Source organism: Helianthus annuus, chromosome 12, assembly GCF_002127325.2.
Source record: "Helianthus annuus cultivar XRQ/B chromosome 12, HanXRQr2.0-SUNRISE, whole genome shotgun sequence".
Taxonomy (NCBI): Eukaryota; Viridiplantae; Streptophyta; class Magnoliopsida; order Asterales; family Asteraceae; genus Helianthus; species Helianthus annuus.
Genome location: NC_035444.2, coordinates 34,899,321 through 34,923,834, shown reverse-complemented (window position 1 = coordinate 34,923,834; position 24,514 = coordinate 34,899,321). Strand labels below are relative to the sequence as shown.

Genomic DNA, 24,514 nt, shown 5'->3' with positions numbered 1-24,514 from the left:
TTAAAATTAAAATTGAAACATTATGTTATGGAGTGATAAACTTATGTTATATAGAGAAATAATTGCTTAAGAAATTAGCTTTAGATGATGTTTTGGATAGATTTCAAAAAATGAAAACCCGTAGGGCGTCGACGTTTTAATTATGTTTGTAACAAGGTTTGAGATGTTTTTGATGATTATATAAATTTAGTTTGATGTTCGTTTGTTTTACATGACCCGACCCGACCCGACCCGATACGAACTGATTTTTTTACTTATATACCTAGGGGCCTAAAATTTTAAAAAATGTTCCGCACCCCTATGGAAAAATTCCTGGGTCCGCCACTGTAGTAGATATAGAATTTTAGTAAATTATATAAAGTATCTATTGTTAAATTACTTTAGAATAATTTTAAAAAATAAAAATCAATATTTTGAAATCCAGGGTGAATTTTTTATGAAAAAGAAAATATTTTCACATTTTATAAAGAGTTAATTTCCCGGATGGTTCCTGTGGTTTCACGTTTTTTCACGTTTAGTCCCCACCTTTTCAAAATAGCATGTATGCTCCCTATGGTTTGTCATCTTGTTACTCGGATAGTCCCTGAGTAGATATCAGTTAGTTTGGAAATTGCATGTATGCTCCCTATGGTTTGTCATTTTGTTACTCGGATAGTCTCCAGAGTAAATGTTGGGGGACTATCCGAGTAACAAAATGACAAACCATAGGGAGCATACATGTTATTTTCAAAAGGTGGGGACTAAACGTGAAAAAACGTGAAACCACAGGGACCATCCGGGCAATTAACTCTTTTATAAATTATAATCATTTATTAGCATCACTATGCTTTTACCACTTATGTAGGAAAATGAGTATCTATTTAAGATATACTTTATAAATATAACTTTCATCTTCAGAAAGTAATTGACATGGATCAACACACTTGTTCTGGAATTATCTTTATTGATTTTGAATCAATTCTTTTAAACGTATTCTTTCGATTTAATCAAATCAACCTACTAAATACTTCAATATGAAAACCCATCTCATGTCGAAAGATTGAAACACGTCGAAAGTTTTGGTTTTGGTCAGTGGCTGAACTAACTCATTAAATTAGGGGTATCCCAACTTTTTTTTACCGTGCAATTATACAAGCTAACTTCACTACCCGATAAACCAAAGGACAAGAACTATGTGTCCTCATTTCAACCATAAGACGTGCAAGATCACTTATTCTATTATATAGGCTTAATTAATTATTATAATTTGGGCTTAATTATCATAAAACTAATTATTTTGGCTTCGATACTAAACAAGTTTTGGGCTTAATGAATAATATCAAGTTTCATAATTTTCTCTTAGGGGTATCATCATATATGTTTTTGGGTATGCTATGTATAAAACCGAAAAAAAAAATTACACCTCGAATACGAATACGGGGTTGAGCCGTAGCCCGTGCAACGGCTCATTGTTCATTGGTTCCGCCCCTGGCTTTGGTTATGGTAATGGCTCAAAACCGAACAATTTTCTTCAAAAGATTTTGCCCTCAACCGTAACACTCGAGATAAAACGATGATATCTATAGACTAATTATGGATATTTGAACACGAACCTGAATAGCAAATAACCACATCACGCATCTCCACCTTGCTAGAAACATGGTACGGCTTTGTTGTATATTTAAGAAGCTAAAATAAAATGAAGTCTGTATCAACTATCATGACATAAAATAGTGTGGACTTACTAAGTTATAAGTTTTGTGTACTCACTAAATTATGGATATTAAACTGATCAGTTTGTAACAGTTAATGGGAAAAGGGGGGAAACAACCTAAAACATCAAACACGAAAACCAAACCGGTTCTAGACATTTTGGCTAGTTCGACCAACCGAGCTGCCCCAACCCCGATTGGTTTGACGATATCCAAAACCGTAGTTAAATTGATAGATAGCTTCTGTACAAGAGATTCTATATTTAACCGTTTGCTTACACGGTTGCATGATACAAGTTGAAGTATGCACAAAGGCGTACGTAATCAAAATCATGGTATAATTCAAATAAAAAAATAATTAAACTATATACTTGTAACTATAATCGAACCAGCCATTGTTCCAAAGTGTTTGGAAAGCTGCTTAACCTAAAAAAACACGAACTCTTATCTTGCATCTGTAGCACTTCTAAATCATCATGGACGATATATTTTAAGTGTTTTAGTGACTTGTAGCCGACAAAAGGGGCAACGAGAGACAGCAGATGAACATCGACGACATAACACATGTCCACATGGGACAACCGTTATATCGATTTCATTGGTCAAACATATTCTGCATAGCCATGCTGCTTTAGCCGTGTCAGCTTCTTTGGTTGCAGTTTCTGATTTTTCCTGCAAATTTGACAAAATTCAAGTGAATCGGTAATCAATAAGTCGGTAATATGTTTAGTGGATGGAGAATTAAAGATGCATGCCTGCTCGAGTAAAAGTGCGGCTTTAGATTCTTTTAGTTGTTCTTGCAGGGACAAAGTTGTTTGTAAGAGTGACTGCTTCTCTGTGTCCATTCTGATTCCAGCAGCAGACAGCATCTCTTGAACCGCTTGAACCAACTCATGGGCCGATACACGACCATGCTCAAGTTCTTTAATTGGTTGTCGCTGTCAAAAGTTATATCCAAATTAATAATTCTGTATTCGGTACCAAACTGTAGAAGAATTTACTAAATAAAAAGAAGAGTACAATACCATTTTCGTCCATGAGGTTTGGCCAGTTTTGCGACTTTCGTCCAAAGGTTTGTTTTTCCGCATCTAGATCCAAAAGGTTTGAAATCTTGCCATATTCATCTGGCTCGTTAACTTCACCCATTTTTCTCCGTTACGTCGTGGGTATTTCCGTCTTTTTTGTTAACTTAGGCAACTCGGTCTTTTCATTTTATGTAAAAAGACCAAATACCTCTGAAAAAGACTAAATTGCCCTTTAAGTTAACAAAAAAGACGGAAATACCCCTGACTCAACGGAGAAAAATGGACGGAGTTAACGACCTGGATGAATATAGCAAGATTTTAAACCTTTTGGATCTAGATGTGGAAAAACAAAACTTTGGATGAAAGTCGCAAAACTAGCCAAACCTCGGGGAAGAAATGGCATTTTACTCTAAATAAATAAATAAATTGATACAGCCAGCAAAAAAACCTGATTTTGCGACTTCACTCCACGAGACCCCTCAGGTTGGTCAACAGGGATACTGCTAACCGTATTACTACTATCATCAGATACCACATGTGTTGAAGACTCATTCCCGATGGATAAACTTTTGAACGAGAAAACATGCGAGGAAAGAACGGTTTCGGTTTTCCCGGGAAACGTTTCAAGATTAAATCTATAAAGCGCTTGCCCTGCTGACGGTCTTACATTCTCTGGAATTTTTCCGTACTTCAACTTCTCTCCGTTTTGATTTCTCCATGCCACTATTTCTCCTTTATAAAAGGGTCTTAACGGGTGAAGTTGCACTTGCATTGCATCTTGTGGAAGAATATCCCTACCAAGAAACCCATTTCCACTACCAACGCCATCTGTCGATCTTTCATTGGCTGAAAGTTTTAGGATGTTAATAAGTGCGGTTTCCGAGCCTTCAGGACAAAGAAATAACGAACTGATTGGTAACACGATTGGCGAACCCAAAACATGGCTCACGACAAGTGAAACAAGATCAAGAACCGAGACGTAACTTGGTGGTTCAGCAATTAGCATACATGTGGTCAAACGGTCAACATAGTAGAGGGCTCGATGACTGGACCGGGGACCAGTTTCCCATTCTGGGATAATGGAATCTTTAGACGCACGGGTTATGTCTACAGATTTTGGGATGAGCCAAAACCGAGTGTAGAGGGACTGCACAAATTTTAATTTTTGAGCAATGGATTCAAGTGATTTTTGTAGTGTCGGGAAATCTGGAATTTTGGATTCGGAAGTAGTGGTAGGTACGGTATTGAGAACATTTGATACAGCAACCTGAAATGAACTACTTAATAACTTTTCTCTGATGGTTGCTAATGAAAGTGAACCAACTTCTTCTAGAGTCTGCAGATGTTCTTTCGTATCAAGCTCCTGGAAAATAAACGATGCTAGGAGAATGAGACCGTATCGCGATAGAAAAAGAAACACAAGTGTAGCAAACAGATAACTTAAAATTTACCTCCACAACAACATCAGAAAGCTTTCTTATGTGGAAAGCCGAACACAACCTCTCGGAAACATCATGGTGAACGAATCTCAATCTTGAAGAATCAATATACTTCACGTACCGCGAACCATACGGATCTATATACACACATGCATTTGCATGAACCAGTCTGCAACCATCATCAGGGACGATTAACTCCGACTCCGAATTCGAATCTAGGGTTTCACCACAGAGAAAATGTAGAATTTCCATGACTGCACGGAGTTCGTTTGGATTGAGACGTTGATACCCACAAGATTTTTGAAGATTTGCGAGAATAACCATTGCACCGGAAATAGATAGCGTGTCTTGGAGCCCAAGTTCTTTAAGAATCTTGACAAATGGCAGGTAGAGTGAAGGAAGTTCGAACGCAAACGGGGAAAGGTTTATGGTCAGACGCGCAAAAAGAGAGCTTGAAGTGACTAAACGGGTCCCGTTAGCAGCTGGAATGAATGCTACTTGCTTCAACTCCGATACATCTGACAAGAAAAAGAGAAGTGAATTATACAAACTATTTTTAGATGATTTTAGTTGTTCTAAATATTATGTAATCAAAATGAATGAAATTTAAAATTTTACCTGAGGAAGATAGTGTACCCCAAATTTTGTCCAGATATTTAAAAATCTCAAAAGATGCTTCCTCAACAGATATCAAGCCTGACCCATTAGGCCAATGAGCCAGAGTGTCTTCACCAAAATTTCTTCCGATAGACTGCAATCATCATTAGCTTGATTGATACTTTGATTCTAAAGGCGGTAAATCAACCCACTGACTTCAAAGCGGGTCGGTTTGAATTATATTTTTTCCTCTTAGGTTAAACAGGAATATATTTTTTGTAATCAAATCTAATACAATAATAATTTATAGAGCAAAATGCCATTTTCATCCCTGAGGTTTGGCCAGTATTGCGACTTTCGTCCAAAGGTTTGTTTTTCCGCATCTTGATCCAAAAGGTTTGAAATCTTGCCATTTTCATCCGGATTGTTAACTCCATCCATTTTGCTCTGTTAAGTCAGGGGTATTTTTGTCTTTTTTGTTAACTTAAAGGACAATTCGGTCTTTTTCAGGGGCATTCAGTCTTTTTACATAAAGTGAAAAAGACCGAATTGCCCTTAAAGTTAACAAAAAAAACAGAAATACCCCTGACTTAACAGAGAAAAATGGAGTTCACGATCCAGATGAAAATGGCAAGATTTCAAACCTTTTGGATCCAGACGCGGAAAAACAAACCTTTGACGAAAGTCACAAAACTGGCCAAACCTCTGGGACGAAAATTTTATAGAACTGTATACATATATGCTGCCGGGTGGGTCAACCTGACCTGACCCATTATAATCCAAACATATTTTGACATGTTACCCAATTCGCACATTTTGCCGCATCTAATATTGAAAAAAAGAACATAATTTGTACCTGCAGGTGCTTCAAAACTATGGTAAAAGGAGGAGGGCTCCGTAACTGAAGTGGGCCCCACGAATACTCAGGTGGGACCATGCTTTGTTTGGAAAGAATGGGAGCAGTGCTCCATGCAAGTGGCCAGTCTTTCAACAAAATGGCTTCACTATACGAACAAAGCGCTCGTTTACCACCTTTCTTTCCACTTACAGACGGAAACCCTTTTTCTGCAGGAACACATGCAATCTTGCCAAGAGTATTACAAAAATTATTGCTATACAGAACAGCAAAATTTGCAAATATTGCACCGATAAGAGTTTCAGCTAAGGACCAAATTGTTAAAGGAACTTCAGATCTCGTGTTTGAAAAATCTTCTTCGAAATCATCAACAAACCCTGAAGATTTAGGTTTCATACTTTCAGCCCCGAGAAACTCGACTCTTCTAGCACATTCTAGAACAATATCTGGATCACCGGTATTTTGAAGGCCCGATTTTCTTAATATGTTAAGCCATCCGTCTGAAACAAACCTTTCACCGGGAAACTTTTGAACTTCACCGGAGAAAACCGATGCTAGCAGTGAATCACCGGGATCGAACAAGTCTTTTGGTTTATGTACATCTTCAGATTGTTCATCAGCGCTTTTTACAAATTTCGTCTCTTTTAATGTTTCGATGACTTGAGAATCTTGTTGGAGATCTTGCCAGTTCGTGTAAAGATATATTAATATATCCTCTTGTTCTGACTGAGGCTTGTTTTCAAATTCGGGCAATGAAAACCTAACCAATATTTGCTTATCTTGCAACTCGGTGACCCCAAGGGCTTTGACCAGTTGACTCTCGACAGACTCTGACCCATAATAGAGGCACCGATCGTTATATGGTTTTAGGAACGTATTCAAAGCAATTATACATGTTTCCTGGATGTTCAACTTTTTGTAAGTTCCGGTAACAGTTTTGTAAATCGGTAAATCACGCAACACTTCGAGATCTTCTCTTGTGTAATCAGAGCCGTTGTATGAGAAATCCGAAGCCAACAGTGAAAACAATTGATCGCAGTCCGATGCTAGAAAGGAAGTTAATTCAGGCAAATAACCAGAGTTTTTAGCTGCAACAAGCTTGTTGGCGATGGTTTGACCCAACGATTGACCGACAGCTGGAAAAAAACTACGTGGAGGAACACAGTCCATGAAAGAGGCATCAACTATGGGTATGTTACAACGGTTAAGCAACGAGTACAGCCATGGGTACTTTTTACCAGTAACTTTAAAGGCTAACATATAAGGCTGAACCTCTTCAGGTAACGAATCCAAGCACGCCACGTCATCTTCGAGACCCCACTTGATAATAGCAATTTCTGAGTCGGAATCGGCTAACATAGGCGGAATGAATATAAGATTACAATACTTTACACGGCATAAAACGGGTCTACCAAGAAACGCAGGAACTATCGGCCAATCAGAGAAGAGTGGTAGATCGTGAGACCCACCTAAGCTTTTCCAAAAGAGTCTTGCCCAGTTTTGAGACGGCCCACCTTCACGAACCGAACTTGCGTTATTTTCCCATGAGAACCAAGGCGCTGGACTCGAGTTTATGACATGGTTTACCCAATTTTCATGAAAAAGTGAACTCATATGATCAGCAAGCAAACGTGGAGAAAAAATATGTAGTTTTAATAACGATAACAAATCGTAATCTGTAAAGATTCGGGCCAAAGTCGGTCTCTCTAATATATGCGGGTGGATAAACTTTGCAGCCAAAGGGATCATAAGTGATTGCTGCTGCTCATTTCCTACCCAAAGTTCGGTCAACCCCAATTTAGTAAGACGACTCGTTGCAGTGGGACACGGTAAGCCTTTAAGCTCAGTGGCTATTTTTAGAAGATTGCGGTCCAAACTTCTAGTTCGATTATCGAAACCGGCTACTGGGAAGTTGTACCTTTCAGTTAATGAACCGCCACCCCGACCCATGTCTTCAACAACCCCCCGCCCGAAATCAAACAGAGCCCTGCTGATACTCGCTACCATTTCTATCGGGTCCCCTTGACCAGGTGAAGTCAATGTTGGTGACCTGGAAGGCCCACTGGGTTCAGGTGGACTAGGCCCATCAGCACTAGATGTACTTGGCCCGTCAGCATTAGATGGTTCTAGAAGCTGGATATCTGACAAGCAATACTCGAGAACGTCCACGTAAGTATCGATTGATGGTATAGCAATTGAAGTTGGAGAATGTTTAAGAAGATCACGGACCATTTTTGGTTTAATTTCTCGTATATGGAACCCAATTAACTGAATTTCAGACACCAATTCCCAAGGCACTGAAAATACTGGATAATGTTCTTTAACGAAAGCACAAACGGTAGCAGGAAGCACGTTTCCACCGATTCTACTTCCGGGTTGTGAAAGAAACATGCCCTCTTCAGCTTTGACTAGATTTCCAGAATACAGTTGCCAAACAGGAAGGTCAACTAGACGATAGTAGAACGGCTTTACAACTTGGTCAACTAAACAGTTCCAGTCTGCTTTAAGCGTTTTTGTCAAAACTAAATCATGAACATCTACATTATCGTTAAATATTAACTTCCCGCTAGATGTGGGCCAAAACGAATATATCTGACTCCCGCATGCATTCAAAGCCATGTTGATCGAATGAGTTGCCCGTGACTCAAGTGTTGAAGTTGAAGGGTCTCTTCTTATCTTAAACATTTCCAAAACTAGCCTTACATATGAATCCCGAACACAAGTCATGAGCTCTCTATTCCAGGCTTCGATTAACTGATTTGCGGCATTGGGTTGTGCTTTAGATAAAGATTCACTATCTTGGTACATAAAAATGTAACGGCCTTGATTGTGACGCACGAGAAAACAACCGAGAATAGCAACGGGCATACTGATACATTCGGATAAAGGAAGTGGAGACATGATGGAACGGATTGTAGGGATGTCAGCCAGATGTCCGTTTCTTAAAATATGTACAGCCACACCAGCAACAGGTGTCAGGTTATAAGCTAGGTATCGCCTGGAGTGAAAATAAGAATAAAAATGTAAGTTTGTGATGTAAAAATGTGCACAAATGGATCGTTATACTTGATACCTATCAAGAGCCATGTTTCTTGTTTGACCCGAGCCCAAGCTGAGTACAACGAGCCATCGGTCCACAACCATTGATCCCTTTTGGTGCAAATTTATATCTACAACATGCGACTTGACTGCAGAACTTGGACCAAATATATTTGAAAACTGAAACTTCTTCCATTTCTTTTCTGAGAATGGATTCCTTAATGCAGCATGTGATGGATCCACATAAATTAGAAAATCTTGCGAAGGTTGTGGCTCTTTTTTCTCCCATGTTGATAACGACACCTGAAATTTCAAGAAATTTACAAAAAAAAAAAAAAAAAAAAAAAAAAAAGCTTAAATAGTCAAGTGCAACTATAACAACTAATAAAACCGCATCACAATAATGTACAAACATGCCTTAATCATTAACCAATAACCTGATTTTTTTAAAATATTAAGTAAAATGCTATTTCGTCCCTGAGGTTTGGCCAGTTTTGCGACTTTCGTCCAAAGGTTTGTTTTTCCTCATCTAGATCCAAAAGGTTTGAAATCTTGCCACTTTCATCCGGCTCGTTAACTTCATCCATTTTTCTCCGTTAAGTCAGGGGTATTTTCGTCTTTTTTCTCCACTAAGGGTAATTTGAATACTTGTACATTAGGCTAAATGCTTGTACCTTGGTTTTAAAATGCGCGCATAATGCATGATGCGCTCTGATGCACGCAACATTGTTTATTATGTTCTTTTATGAACTGGGTTAGTTTTTTTCAATAATAAATATCTTAGCATGCTTGATTTGAAGCAAAAAGCACAACTCATGTCTTCTTATTACTTCATTTGTAGTATGTTTTTATAAATTTTTATGTATAAATAATTTTTTATTTAATATTTTTTTATAAAGCGAGGATCGCGCATCAAATTTTTGGACCAAACGCAGCGGAGCGCATCACGCAATTTAAAACCAAGGCTTGTACATAAAGTGAAAAAGACCAAATTGCCCTTTAAGTAAACAAAAAAGACGACTTAACGGAGAAAAAAGGTGGGGTTAACAAGCCAGATGAAAATGGCAATATTTCAAATCTTTTGGATCCAGATGTGGAAAAACAAACCTTTGGAAGAAAGCCGCAAAACTGGCCAAACCTCAGGGACGAATATGGCATTTTACACGAATATTAAGTGAAAAAAGGGGTTTAAAAGAGAGAATCTGGATCATGTACATGACAAAAGTTTCATACGAAGTGTATGTGACATGGAGAGGACAAGTGGCATTGCCTTGAGGGGTAATTTCATCCTTTCTCATTTGAAACATCTTCCCCCTTGATTTTCAAACGGCTATAACTTTTTCATACGTTAATATTTTTTTAAAAAATTACACCGACGTGCATTTCATTCTCTTTAATTCAAGCAGCCTATTGCTATAGTTTTCTTAAAAAAAATTACAGGATTTTGAATACCCATTAGTCCATTACGTGATTTTGAATACCCAGCAGATGACTATGTGATTTTGAATACTAATTACGTGATTACATATTCAACATAAACCATTACGTGATTACACATTCAATATAAATCGGTTATGTGTTTACTAATTCTATATGATTTGTTATAACTAATGTTATTACAATTATGCTTATTACGTGATTACACATTCAAATAATAAGAACTTGATTGTTTATGCTTTATTGCGTGATTAAATTTCTAATATACGGCATTATGTGGTTATTATAGGTTGATTTTTTACTATGTTTTGTATATAATTTATATCCTTAATACGTGATTAGACCTGAAAAATTAGGTATTGCATATGAAATATTATATATTACATGTTTTTGTTTCTACGTAATTACATAAACACCCAGTGTGATTTCACATAAAATACTATAATGAAATCACGTAATCATGAAATGGGTATTCAAAATCACGTAGTCACGTAATAATACATAGACAACTATTGCTACGTAATTACGTAATCACTTAGTGGGGTTTCATAAAAATACAATAATGAGTGGGTATTCAAAATCATGTAATCACGTAGTCATGTGTTTGGGTATTCAAAATCACATAATCACGTAAAGGTATTCAAAATCCTGTAATATTTTTTAAGAAAACTATAGCAAATAAGCTGCTCAAATTAAAGAGAATAAAATGCTCGTTAATACGGTGTAATTTTTTAAAAAACTTATTAACGTATGACAAAGTTATAGCCGTTTGAAAATCAAGGGGGAAGGAGTTAAAGTGAGAAAGGACCAAAGTACCCTTTCTCTATTTGTTTTTTCAATTGTTTCAATCTCTTATTTACGAAAATGCCACCTCCTAATTTTCAGCCATTGATCTTGGGAGATCAATGGCTGAGCTTGTCTCCTACACTTCGTACACAATTTTTGTCTTGTACAGGATCTCTCTTAAAAGAGAAAGGTTATTGTTACCTCTGAAACTGACTTCAGAAATACCACTGTTCTAGATGCATGCTTTATAAAATTTTCAAATATTTTTGTTATTTCTGTCCACCCAGATTCAGCCCCGTCTTCAATGAACATTGATGAAATAGGCATTCGTATAACTGTAGAATCGCTTGACCATGGAACTTTTTGACCAACGAACATAGGACTAAACTGATCACGGAACTGTTCAGTCAAATTGGTGCCTGCAGTTAAGCAAGGAAATAAAGTAACCTAATTAAATGAAGCATAACAAATTTAGCAAAAGATAACGGAATATACCGATACCTGTTAAAGTAAACATCTTTGCAGCTGGAGAGTGACTTGAAGGTAGAGCAAAAGCCATACCACGAGGATCAAACATATATAAATAGCCACCAGACACAACTGAAGGAACATCGGTTATAGAATAACAGCTCATTAATCCTAACCCGTAGTTAAGCATGTCACCCCTTAAACCCCAAGGAGGAAGAAATTGAAGGCTTGATATTTCCTCCCTACTCAAACTCGCTCCTTCAAGAACAGCAACAAGTGCAGGCCCTTGGAAATCTCCTGTAAAGCTCAAAAAAATTTGATTCAAATAAACATATTATATGGTTAAAATTAAAATTTAGTTGAAGTATGTGTTGTCATGCAACTGAATTCTTTAAAATGTACCGATCACACAAAATAAGTAACCAACTTGAGAGCGAATAAGAAGCACCATATTGCATGTAAAACAGGCTTTAACATATCATATCATACATTAAAAACAGCAAATAGCACAAAAAGTAACCGCCTTTCCAAAAACTTCTAGTTCAGGTAACCACAGTTGTTGATGTGCCGCTCATAGCGGGGGCTATACTGAATAACGTACGGAAGCGCTCATGTGTCGCTATCTGATTTTGGCGCCTCCATAGCGGGATTTTAAGTTTTTTTGTTTTTTTTCTATTTTAGTATAAATAGCTGGATTTTAGGTTTTTTTGTTAAATATACATATAAAATAGCGGATTTGGATATAATATACATATAAGATATTTCTAAAATTTTCATCTAATGTGTCGCGTAACATAAAATAGTGCCCGCTATTTCATCGCTATCACTGCGTAGCGTATACGTAGCTTGTCACTATCGTCCGCTATTCGCTATTAACAACTATGCAGGTAACCAACGCGTTTTATCCCCCAAAACCATCAAAGTTGGAAAAGAATTCAAGTTTAAGGTAATCTTCTAAGTAGATCGGTACCCACTTCCCAGGTGCCACATCAGACCGAAATAGTCAGCATCGTCAAAGATACTGCTACATCAACTGCAACGGTATCAGTTTAACCGTATAACCGGGTCAGATTACCCTAACTCAAAACTCTGAATGTTGGTTACCTTAGATCAAAATTTGTAAGGCTTTGATAATTGCGTAGAAATTTGACCGCTAAGCATAAGGTTCATTTCAACTGTGCATATAAAGTACTAACTCAAAAAAATTAAGATAAAGTGGTACCTAAATTTTGCTGCAGCAAGGACTGGCATGGATGTTCACGCTTGTCAAAAATTATGTGCAGCTTTTTGGCTTTACAGCAATCTGCGAGCTCAATAAAATCAAATAACAGGAAATCTTTGCTTCCATACTGTTCAAGAAGATCACAGATTTTAGCATAATCCATGCATGGTAAATCCTTTGTCATTTCCTCACTCACTAAAGAAATGGATCGAAGAGATTGAATCCCGAGCCTGTTTGCCAGATCATCACTGATACTAGAATGTACGATATGTTTTCCCATAGGGGTAGTGTTTTCCATCCAAGGTGCATCATTATACATTACATCGCGTGCAGCCATAAGAACTCCTTGAAAATCAGGGACCAATAATGGACTATTAGAAGATTCAAACATACCTTTATCGAACTGACACTCTGAAACTGCCTCTAGAACACAAAGAACAAAACTCAACTGATCTTCCGAGAGTGGTAACCCTTTAACATCGTTTTGTAACCGTTGAAGGACATTAGCGTAGTCAAAAACGTCAAAATTAAGCCGAACTCCCAGAGCCAGAAGCAAATCTCTAAAAACCGACAATTCAGATGGAACAACGTATAAATATGGACTGTATTTTACAGGTGAGTCAAATGCAAGAGCGTCAACGGTTACAAAATCATCTCCGATCCAAACCCAATTAACACCATTAAGAGAAGCTTTAAGAAGCTCAAACTCATCAGTACCAACATATTCTTGCAAATTTGAATAAAGAACGGGCACATGCTCCTGTAAAGAAGCTTCAAATTCAGGATCCAAATTTGAGTTCATCTTAAGTTGTGTATAGGAATTTAATAGAGCAACTAGTTGAGTAGACAAAACATTTATACGTAACCGCTCTGTCCAGCCAAGCATACGCTGTGCATACACCGACTTACATTCACCGTCCAGTATGTGCATCATGGATGAACTGAGCCACATCTGCGACTTCGGTCGAACCATATCCGGTGCAGCAATTTCTTGCGGTGGTGATAGCCACGGAAGACCCTGAAAAGGCGGGTCAACATAAACAGGACACCAACGGATGGTTTTCAGTTCAGACCAAAACTCTTCTCCAGGCGTTTGATCAAGCAGGTTATCCGTGTAATCGTAATCATCTGGCAAGTTAGTACCACTTTCCCGTGCACCCTCAAACTCGTTATAACTGAATTCCACTTCCTCGGTTGAGACCTTAAACGCCAATGCATCTAAAATACCAAGTAATCGCTTCCCGCTTGCAACGGCATCGGGATCCATTGCGTCGTACCGCATCGACACTGACCTGGCAGCGTCGAGCAAACCCTGAATTCCTAGGGTTTGCCTTAATCCAAGGGTAACTAACATCTCCAAAGTTTCTGGGTCGGTAAACTTGTCAGAAGGGAACAACTCCTTTTGCAGGAACTTCTGTAGCTCGGGTACACGAGGATCATATAGCCTGTAATAGAAAGGCATATCATGTACTGATGTACATATTGTATACATACATACACACACACTGACAGTAATGTAAAGGAAATGTATTAAGAATACTAGATGGGTGCCCGCGTGATGCGGCGGGGAACACACACACTGTCAGGGATGTCATCGGTTAATCTATTTTATTAACCAATCAATTTTCGGTTAAACAGTTCGGTTTATTCAGTTAGCTTGTCTGTTTTCAGTTTAGTTGGGTTTATTTCCGTTAATAACCAAAACCAATCTGGGGCTATTATTATTGCTTAGAAATACATAAAATGGAGCTAAAAAACATGAAATAAATGAAACGGAAGTATAAAACATGAAATATATAAAAATATGAATTGTTCAGTTCGGTTGTTTTCAGTTGGACCAAGAGTACAAAAAAGTAGATAACTGATTTTTGGTAAAAATGACTTTTGGTTAATCAATTTCTGGTTAATTTAGTTTTCGGTTTCGTCTGTTTACGGTTCGGTTAACGGTTCAGTGATTGCTCACCAGTAGACACTCTTAAATCACTTAACATATCAATTTTTCTTAAAGTTAAAAAAACACTATAACAATATTATACTCAAATTAAAGTAAAAAAAAATGCCCGTTATTATGGTGTAATTTTTTAAAAAAAGTTTTAACTTATGAAAAAGTTATAGTCGTTTAACAATCGTGGGGTAGTTGGTTTAAAATAAGAGGCAAAAGTGTAATTATTGTTTAAAGTTGAGTAAAGTTAAGGGGGGCAAAGTTGTAAGTATTGTTTAAAAGACAAATTTACCCCTACTTTTTTTAACATATGCATCAAGTGTTGTAACTTAAGCATTTATACTTGTATCACTTAAAATTTAAGAAGTCCTTGTGAAATGTATTATAATTATAATAATAATATAGTATAGATATAGATATAGATATAGATACCTATGTGGTTCTTGCAAAGATCCACCTTCTGTGAGGACAAAGGGTGTCATCATGAGTTCTTTCTTGAAGGAGCTATCTTCCTTAATCAAAACACGGATTTCATCAAGAATATTCGAGAGAACACTCTGCTGAGAAACAAGTTCCGGCATGCGATTGAACACGTAACTTTTATAAAATTGCACTCGAGAAGGTTCCTGGATATCCAAATATTTTTTCAACAATTTTCTTTCTTTCTCTGATTCAACACGAACAAAGTCATCATCCAAAAGATCATCAAGGATACCTTCTGGTTTAAGCCATTTAGTCGGTTTGGTTAAAGAAACCAGCTTTCTAGTTCTAAAGGACTCAAACATGGGAATGTTTTTAAGAACGTTAATATGGGACTCGTTTAATAAGCCTCCGGAGAACCACTTGGATTGAAGAATGAAACTTCTAAGCTCGTGTAGCTCACCCTCTGATGCATCAACGAAAAGGCGTTCTATTTTCTCAGGTTCACAAGCAATTGCTAATAACGCGTTTAGAATGCCGCTTGCTGTTGGAGACTGCACGTATTTGTTTAAATGTGGGTGTTCTAGTTGAAGATCGTGCCTCAATAATAGGCATCCGGTTTTTAGCAACAAAGAAGACATGTTCTCACTCCATCCGTCATCTTCAATCACGTATGAATTCTCAAGTAGTTGCAAAAGATGATTGTTCCCAACCGGTAAGATCGGCCACTTAGAAAATACCGAAAGATCGTCACAATGTGAATTTACGTAACTCCATAGCAACCTCATCCATTCCAAAGTCGGTTGACCTCGTTGACCAGGATTCCACGTCACCTTCTTCGCATGCATCCACTCTGCCGGAAGTAATCTTAGAAAGAGCTTTTCAAGCAAATGGCAATTCAGAAACGAAGCATTGAACAATTCGCTTCGGGCTATATCACATAATTTCCCGTAAATGGTATCGGAGATTTCAGAATCCACAAGTTGGTTTGCAACGGAATCCTTTAAAAGATTATATGCATCTCCACGGGCTACATAAACTCTATCACTCGACCCTCGTTTCTCAAAAACCGTGAAGGAACCATTGGAAAGAGGCAGCAGCGGTAACCCGTAAAAATTATCGGGCTCGATTGGGTTTTTTAAATCAAGTAAACAATACTCAAGTGCCAACAACATTCCATTCCGGTCACGGAATTCCCGTTTCCGACGAACTAACAATGTTCTTAGTAACTGAGGTGTGAGAAAATGCAAAGAGGGGCAGAATTTCTTAAACTTTTCCACGTGAGGTTTTGGGATTGTTGTCATTGGCAAACCAGCATCAGATAACGCATCAATAAGATCACCTACATTCTCGAAACTAAAATCAGGGAAAATGGCTTGTTTGGTTGATATCCATTGACCACCTCTTGCTTTAGTAAACAATACACGAAGACCAGAATCAGCAATAAAGTTGTAAAGTTTCTGCATCATTGACACCCATGGGCCTGATGCTGCGGTTGTGGGCCAGAAAGAATAGAATGAATCAGAATACTCGGTTTCCAATGTGAGTTTTTCAAGCAAATGACCGTAAGCCGGTGCAGCAACTTCTTCTAGAAGGTACATGTTCCATTCAGACCTTTTTTTCCCACCGCCCGCCATGTCATTTCCAAACCATATATCTCTGCGATTAGATGATAATTCAAAATACGCGTTAACATGCACCGGAAGACCCGTACTTACTGGAAGCGGTAAAAAACAGAACGCCTTACCCATGAAATTCCTTTCAGCTTCCGTATTTTTTAAACAAGATGCCACACAAGCCCATGGAATAAATTTATTCGATTTAGTGTCTTTAGCTTCAGAGTTTCTTTTACCATGTCGGCTATCGAAGCACTCACTAGTCAACCAGATGTTTGACTTTTCTTCAGACGATCTTTTCTCAGTCAATAAAAGTTTTTGACTTTTCCATGGCAGACCCAAGTCATTGTTCTCATTGTTTCTTCTCCATTTGTCAAAGAAATTACTTTTATCTAATCCATCTCGATTTTCGTGCATATGATTAAACATAAGCTGAAAGGTGTTGCTTTCAGCTCCAGGTTCGTCCATATGTTGCTTATGAACTTGATGAAGTAACTGCATCTCACTACCTACCCCTTCTTTTGTGAAAATGGATATAGTTTTCACATTACGTAAAAATAGTAACGTCTCGGAAACGACATCAGCAAATGACGACAAGAGTGATGTCACGTCTTGAGGTGAGTATGCTTCTTTTTTTATTTGGCTTTTTGAAGCAACTTTAGCATTTCTTAAAGGGAATCGAAAGAGCGTACCAGGAAATGATTGTTGCATGTCACAACCAAAGTGAAGAAATGGAGAAAATTGATCAGGAAATTGTTCTAGAATCTTCCTGCCAGCGAATTTAATCCGTAATCCAGGATGAGATGGTGAGATTCCCGGTAAATTACACGCGTGAGGATCAAATAACACAATATTCTCCCCCGAAACAAACGTCGGAATGTCTGTAAAATGGTAAACACAATTAAATCCTAAACCGAATCTTCCGATCGCGAACGGTTTCTCGAGTTTACTTTCTTGACCAATTCGAGAAATTGCATACAAATCTTGCGGGGTGAAAACCGAGTTATTAAAACAGTACAAAGCGGGCCCCTGCCAATCCGCCATTTCTGGGGATAAAACGGATGAAGTCCCGTAATGAGTGTTATCCAAAAGAAACGCCACTTCAGAAGCTTTAGCGTCTTCAGCATTTTGCACGAGCTCAAAAAGCGTCCCGGGCCCATCTGCATACATCTCAAGAATATGCTGAAGTCTGGTGGTCAAAGCTTCATGTTGACCAAACGCTTCTGCGGCTCCCGATAAACTCACATTCATGGAATCAGCACTCTCAGCGAGTAACATCCGGCGAAGTGAATGAACACCGAGCTTTTCCGCCACATCGTTCGAGATGTTACCATGCACGTATTTTTGCACGGTTCTCTTCATATTTACGGCCACATTAGATGCATCGTTTTCCGCACCAAGTAACCATGGAGCATCATTATAAACTAAATCAGTAGCATCAACTAAAACGCACGAAACATCAGGTAAATAAATCTTAACTTGCTCTTCATACAATTGAACTTCAGCCAGATGTTGTGCAATTAGTAACGCCGCTCTTAGCTCCAGTGAATTCAAAGGAGTCGAGCCTTTGATTGTAGACATTCTGCATAAGATTTTAGCGTAATCCATCGGTTTTAGAGACTCCCGAATCCCGAGTTCAAGAAATAGATCCTTAAAAACTGCTAAATCAACAGGTATGACACGTATATACGGGGCTAAATGCAGAGAACCATTGATGACAACTTCTTCTGGTGTTGCAAATCCATCTCCTACCCAAATCCATCTAGAACCTTCTAGAACAGCCTTCACAACATCCATCTCATCTGAATTTAGCATGTTCATAAGAATGGAGTATATTCTAGGCATTGCTAAAGCCAATTCCTGTCGAAGCTCGGGATCCGTTACAGTCTCGTTGTTTTTCCCGAGCTCAAGAAGTTGGGCGGCGATTACGCTTCCACCTGGCGGCAATGACCACCCGAGGCAATGAGATAACGATGTTGACGAACAATCGCCGTCCAATATCCGCATGCTGGCCGACACAAGCCATAAATCTGAGTAAAGTCTCACGAGTTTTGGTGGTGCGACCATCGATGACACAACGGGCCATGGTAATGATTCAAATGGAGACGAAACGAGCACCGGGCACCATGAAATTAACCGTAGATCATTCCAGAACTTCTCCAAATCAGATTTGAGATTATGTGCCCTAAACGCGCTAGCGGCCCGTGAAAACACTCGGTTCATCGTTCCTTGATGGTTAACCGAATCGGGTAACCATTTTAACGCGTTTACTTCTAGATATGAGAGAAGCACCTTTCCTCTAAAATGGGCCCGTTGTTGATCGCTGTGCATTAAACGTTCCACTTGTCGAGCACTTTGTATGACAGCTTCAAAAGACACAGAAGTCCTTAAACCCAAACCTTGTAAGATGTCTAAACTACTAGATTCTTCAAAAACACCAGCTGGAAAACTATCGGAATCTTCCAATAAAGCGTATAATTCTTCATTTCTAGGATCATAAAGCATTGCTGGACTCTTCAACAAACCACTGGCACATGGAACAAATTCTAAATTCGCCACCTGTCCCCTGAAAGTCGGGTCTTCTGCCGACAAATGCGGTAACTCCTGCAGAACTGACATCATGATGACGTCACGAAACTCGGCTGGCAAATCTTTAACCTTATTAAACACGTATTGCTTATAAAATCTGGCCTTCCCCATACGCTCAATACCGTAATATTTACTCAAAATTTCATCTTCTGTACCAGATGAAGTTTTTATAAAGTCACCACAAAATAACGATTCGGGACAATCAAGTGGTGGCAAAAATTTCTGGTCTTCTAATTCAGAGTACCGGAAATTTTCAACAGATTCTCCGTCATACACTCTAAAGATCGGAAGTCGAATACACGATTTTTTATCCAAATCAGACATATTGCTTCCGATATACCATTTTGGATCAAGAAAAAACCCACGAAGCTCGTCCCTCTCAGAAGCTTCTAGAGTTTGAATAAAAATTTCTTTGATATCATCGTTAGAAGAGACAACGTCAAAAATCGACTTCAAGACACCTGCACCATCTGCATCACGTACATAGTTGACCAAATCCGGGTGGTCAACACCATGCCGTGTGTCAAGTATCCTGCACCCCACTTTATGAAGAACACGTTGCATTTTGTCAGATAATTTATCCACATTCAACAATTTCAGCTGACGGGATGGACTGTAGAGGTGACCGGAAACCGAGGGCAAGATAGGATAATCACCGAAACTCAACAGATTTTCAGTATTACAACGAAGATAGTTCCAGAATAATTGGAACCATGTAGCACTTGGATGATTAAAATTCAATTCCGGGTGCCACAAAACTGCAGTTTTGTATTTCCAATCAGCAGGTACCAGTTTCGTAAATAACTGAAGGAAGAAATTAATGTTGAAAACGAAAATGTTTGTGTTCGGGATCTTGGCAATAGATTCAAGCCTGCTTAGTATATTCTGAGGCGTATCTTGATCAATTACTCTATCGGGTACCTTTTGTAAGAGCATATATTCCAAATCATTACAGAGAAAATACGATACCCCTTTTGAAGCATCGAAGAAAGATCCAAACTCACCATTTGCTAAAGGAATCAAAGGCAGATCATTCGCGTTTGTAACAACGTCATCATCAGTCAAATCTTCAAGACAATACTCCAACAATACAAGTTTTAAAGACCTGCTTAAACTGTTAATAGCCTTTGATTTCCTTAAAAATTTCCGTACAGAATCAGGAGTGACGACTTTTAACTGCACACTAGACGCGAATTTCAAAAGCGTATCCCGCAAAGGGATAGGCAAATGTACAATAGGTGATCCGAGCTGGACAAGAGCTGTACCGAGCTCGTTACTTTTAACAAACTCGTTATCATGAAGAAAAGCCTCCGCTAGTGGGACCCACTTCCCCCCATCAAGATCTGAATGCAAGACTGGAGTATCGCCGATGTTTTTATAAATTTGCTCGACCAAAATGTTCCATGGCTCCTCAAACGAGCCGGTAGGCCATAAAGAATAATATGAATTGGTGGGACCCAGGATCGGTTGAACTTGAAGCAGTAGATTGACGAAAGATGAAGCGACAACATCCTCTAATAGAAGCCTGTTCCAGAGAGACCTTATTCTTCCACTTCTGTCCATGTCAGCACCGTACCATATGCCACGCCGGTTTGATGACACCTCAAAATATCCGTTAATTTGCACATTCATTCCGGTTTTTACTGGCAACGGAAGGAAACAAAACGCCCTGCCATCTTTAAGAACATCATCCTGTTATACATAAAAAGATAAAAATAAGTAAAATCGCACTAACGATGAATACATAACACATGGAACCTGATTTGATCCAAATAATCGGGTTGTAAGAGCGGGAAAGAAAGAGTAGCCTAAACCATTTCTATTTCATTGGCTGGAATGCAATGATCAAGAAATGGAATGAGCGGGACAATGGAATATAAACAACGTAATAGAATAGATTGTTACATTCCTTATCATGTTTGGTTGGCCTATAAGAATAAAAATAGTTTTCATATTTTTATTATAACATATACAGGGGTGGTACTTTATCTGAATTTTATACACTATTTAACATAACTAAGGGCTGCAAACGAACCGAACGAACATGAACTGATGAACTGTTCATGAACACTTACCAACGAGATTTTATGCCCATGTTCGTTCGTTAAGGAAATGAAAGTGTTCGTGTTCGTTTGTCCGTTTGTTATTTTAGGTAACGAACGTTCATGAACACAAATGAAAACAATCGAATACAAATAAGCGTTCATGAAGAGGATATATAATATACCGATACTTATTAAATCTTTTATTTGTCAAAATTTTGAAGCATTTTAATAAAATATAAAAATGAAAAACAGTAACGAACTATAGAACACAAACGAACATACACGACATATTACCGAACATCAATAAACGAACGGGGTATCTGTTCATGTTTGTTCATTTAACTAAACGAACGAAATTCCTTGTTCGTGTTTGTTCATTTATTAAACAAACGAACACAAACAAACCTTCCGCTGAACGGTTCACGGTCAGCAGTTCACGAACTGTTCAGTTCGTTTGCAGCCCTTAAACTAACTGAATTTTCTAGGTACAAACATTATAAAATAAACTTAGGAAAACTCATATAATATAATATAAGATTATATGCGAAGAATCAAGTTTTCTATCCGTATTTTAGAAAATAAAAAAGTAACTTCACTAAAGTTTCGAGCCTGTTTTAAAATTTCTACGTTATTAGAGCTTTACATAGATAATTACTTGATGGAACGCAACAGAACCATTCGGTCACAATGTAATTAATAATTATCATTCCATTTGTACAGTGATTCCATCATACTAAATGTTGCAACAGCGTAAAGTATATATTACTCTGGAGGAATTGTCTGAGATGCATGCCGCTACAGCTGCCCATGGTAGTAAGTGAATGTCGTAATCTTTAGACATACTTGAAGCAAAAGAACCGATCCTGCTGGATGCTGCTGCCATAGTCTGTACTATATAAAACGTATCCACCCTCTTTCGAGACTGAGCTCCATTAACATCTTCACTCAAAAAATCCAACAAAAATCCATCCGTTTTATTATCTGAATAATTCATAGATTTGGATAATCTCAGAAGTGCTTGACGATGCCAAACGGTATCTTTATCAGCTAAACTGATAGAACAAGAATAAGTTTTTCTAGGCTCAGGCATCTCAGTATCCCATACATACATTTCAATAGAAACGACACTTTTCAGAAACAGAAGCGTGAAAACGCCTTCCTCGAATAGACTATTGAACATTGAAGAAATGTCATCTGCTAAATAAGCTTGCTTTGATAGCTTACTGGTTGACGCTTGCTCTTTATTTCTTAAAGGGAACCGGAATATGGTTCCGGGGAAAGAAGTTTTCATGTTGCAACCAAAGGCGATGTACGGAGCAAGTTGATCGTGGTATTTAGAAATGGCGGATGAAGTGACGTATTCGATTCTTTTTCCGGGGTTTAACGTGGAAACGTTAGGAAGGTAATCACCCTGAGGATCAAACAGGACTACGTATTTGTCACTAACGAAAGATGGCAAATCAGTCAGGTGGTACACCGAGTTGAAGCCAACCCTAACAAACAATGTGATGACAAAGTCGTGATTAATTAGTAAAAGATTTAGTAATAAATAACTGAGTTAACTATTATATACGTTGGAAAACAGCACATATCAAGAAACCTAAAGAATCGAGCATACATGTTAAGAGCTAGCATTACAAGAAAATAATGTTTGTTTCAGATTGTAACTTTAGAAACTTAATGAGTTCTTAACAGATGATATCTTTCAAGTGTGGTAGTTACAGATGGTAACCTTAAAGGCATTATATGCATTCTTAACGAATACAAAGTTAGGGGTTGTTTGTTTAGCTCTTAATGGGGCTCTTAATGGTTCAGCCCTCTTACTGGTTTAGCACTTAATGGTTCAGAGTTCATCAGACTGTTTGTTTCGTGAGCGGATGTCTGAACGGTTCAGACATTTGCCTATGGATGGTTAAGCATTATACTATGTCTGAATGGTTAAAGACCTATAATCTGAATTGGTCAGACATTTGCCTCTGAACGGTTGCATTATACTGGCTCTTAATGCTTCAGACCTAGCACTTAATGATTCAGACCTCCTGCTGGTTCAGCACTTAACCATTCAGAAATTGCCAAACAGCCCCTTAGTAATGTACACTCTGAATCAACTAATAGAAGAAACATGTAAAGCGAACCCAATGAGCCTATTTCTAACCATAATTGCATTGTTGTAGATAATACCTCTTCCTAAACAAGTACACTAAAAACACATTTGTTGTATCGTGTTCATGTAGCTGCAATAATACATACCAGCATACTCTATAGTAAGATCAACATAAGTCATTTTGGCCACTAGATTGAGAATTTCATCTATAGGCTCACCATACGTTTCAAAATACCCTTTCCCACTAACAAAACCTTCAAAAGAGCAAGTAACTCCTCCTAATTCAATTAGGTAGCATGAACCAACTGGCAAATCAATGACAAAACCTTCAAAAGGGCAAGTAAATCATCCTAGTTCAATTAGGTAACATGAACCAACTGGCAAATCACTAGGTCAAGATTTTCATCGTAAAGTATCTCTCCACAAAACAATCCTAAAATCTTAGCTCAACGTCCTTCCAATTCGTTCAACAGTTAGAAACCAAACAAAAGTAAACATGTAACAATACACAGTCAATCATAATCAACATATGCATATAGACTATAGTAAGTTGTTGATCGAAAATTCACCCGAAACAAGCAAGCAAGTCATCCTAATTAAATTTCGATCGAACAAGACATTTCATTAAACAGTTAGTAACCAAGCAAAAGTAAACACATAACAAAACAATGACAATCAAATAGAGTTATTGATGGAAACCGAAACCTCACCCAAAGCGACCGGTCTTCCAGGCCTGACCTTGCTTACCACTCCCACCAACCCTAGAAATACTAGCAAAATCCTCTTCAGTAAAGACAGCATTATTGTAAGCCAACAAGGCCGGACCTTGCCACTGAGCGAGCTTGGGTGAGAGCAAGGACGTGGCCGGGTGGGAGCGGCGGTCGAGACACAAAGAGACCTTGGTGGCACCGGCGTCATCGGCATTCTGGATGAGTTCCTTCAAGACCGTAGTGCCTTCGGGATAATTCAACAAAACCTCTCGGATTCTCCTGGTTAGATCTACTTTCTGGCCGAAATCCTCCAGCAGGAGTGATTTTGATGATGATGATTCTTCCTCCATGTTTGATGAAGGGTCAAACCATGAGAGTCGAGATCAAATTGTAGTGGAGGAGAGGAGGGTTTTGATTTTGATTATTTCAACAGGTTGACACCGCCTTGTGGATTGGGGAAGCATCTACTAATATTATAAAATCTACTTTAGACTAAATTACTATTTTGGGTCATGCGTTTAGCCGGTT

The 24,514-nt window shown here is 38.2% G+C and overlaps 1 protein-coding gene across 1 annotated transcript; it reads right to left on the bottom strand.

Annotated features, from left to right (window-relative positions):
* Nucleotides 1–1,892: 1,892 nt before the first annotated feature.
* LOC110894654 (sacsin) lies at nucleotides 1,893–24,435 on the bottom strand. Its single transcript, XM_022141880.2, has 13 exons — nucleotides 23,987–24,435; nucleotides 21,939–22,665; nucleotides 14,935–20,819; nucleotides 12,561–14,005; nucleotides 11,372–11,635; nucleotides 11,072–11,289; nucleotides 8,682–8,950; nucleotides 5,609–8,606; nucleotides 4,774–4,906; nucleotides 4,168–4,673; nucleotides 3,165–4,079; nucleotides 2,447–2,629; nucleotides 1,893–2,363 (listed from the first exon to the last, which is right to left on the bottom strand). Exons 1-13 carry the CDS (start codon nucleotides 24,334–24,336, stop codon nucleotides 2,166–2,168), a joined length of 14,091 nt encoding a protein of 4,696 aa, XP_021997572.1. The 5' UTR covers nucleotides 24,337–24,435; the 3' UTR covers nucleotides 1,893–2,165.
* Nucleotides 24,436–24,514: the final 79 nt, after the last annotated feature.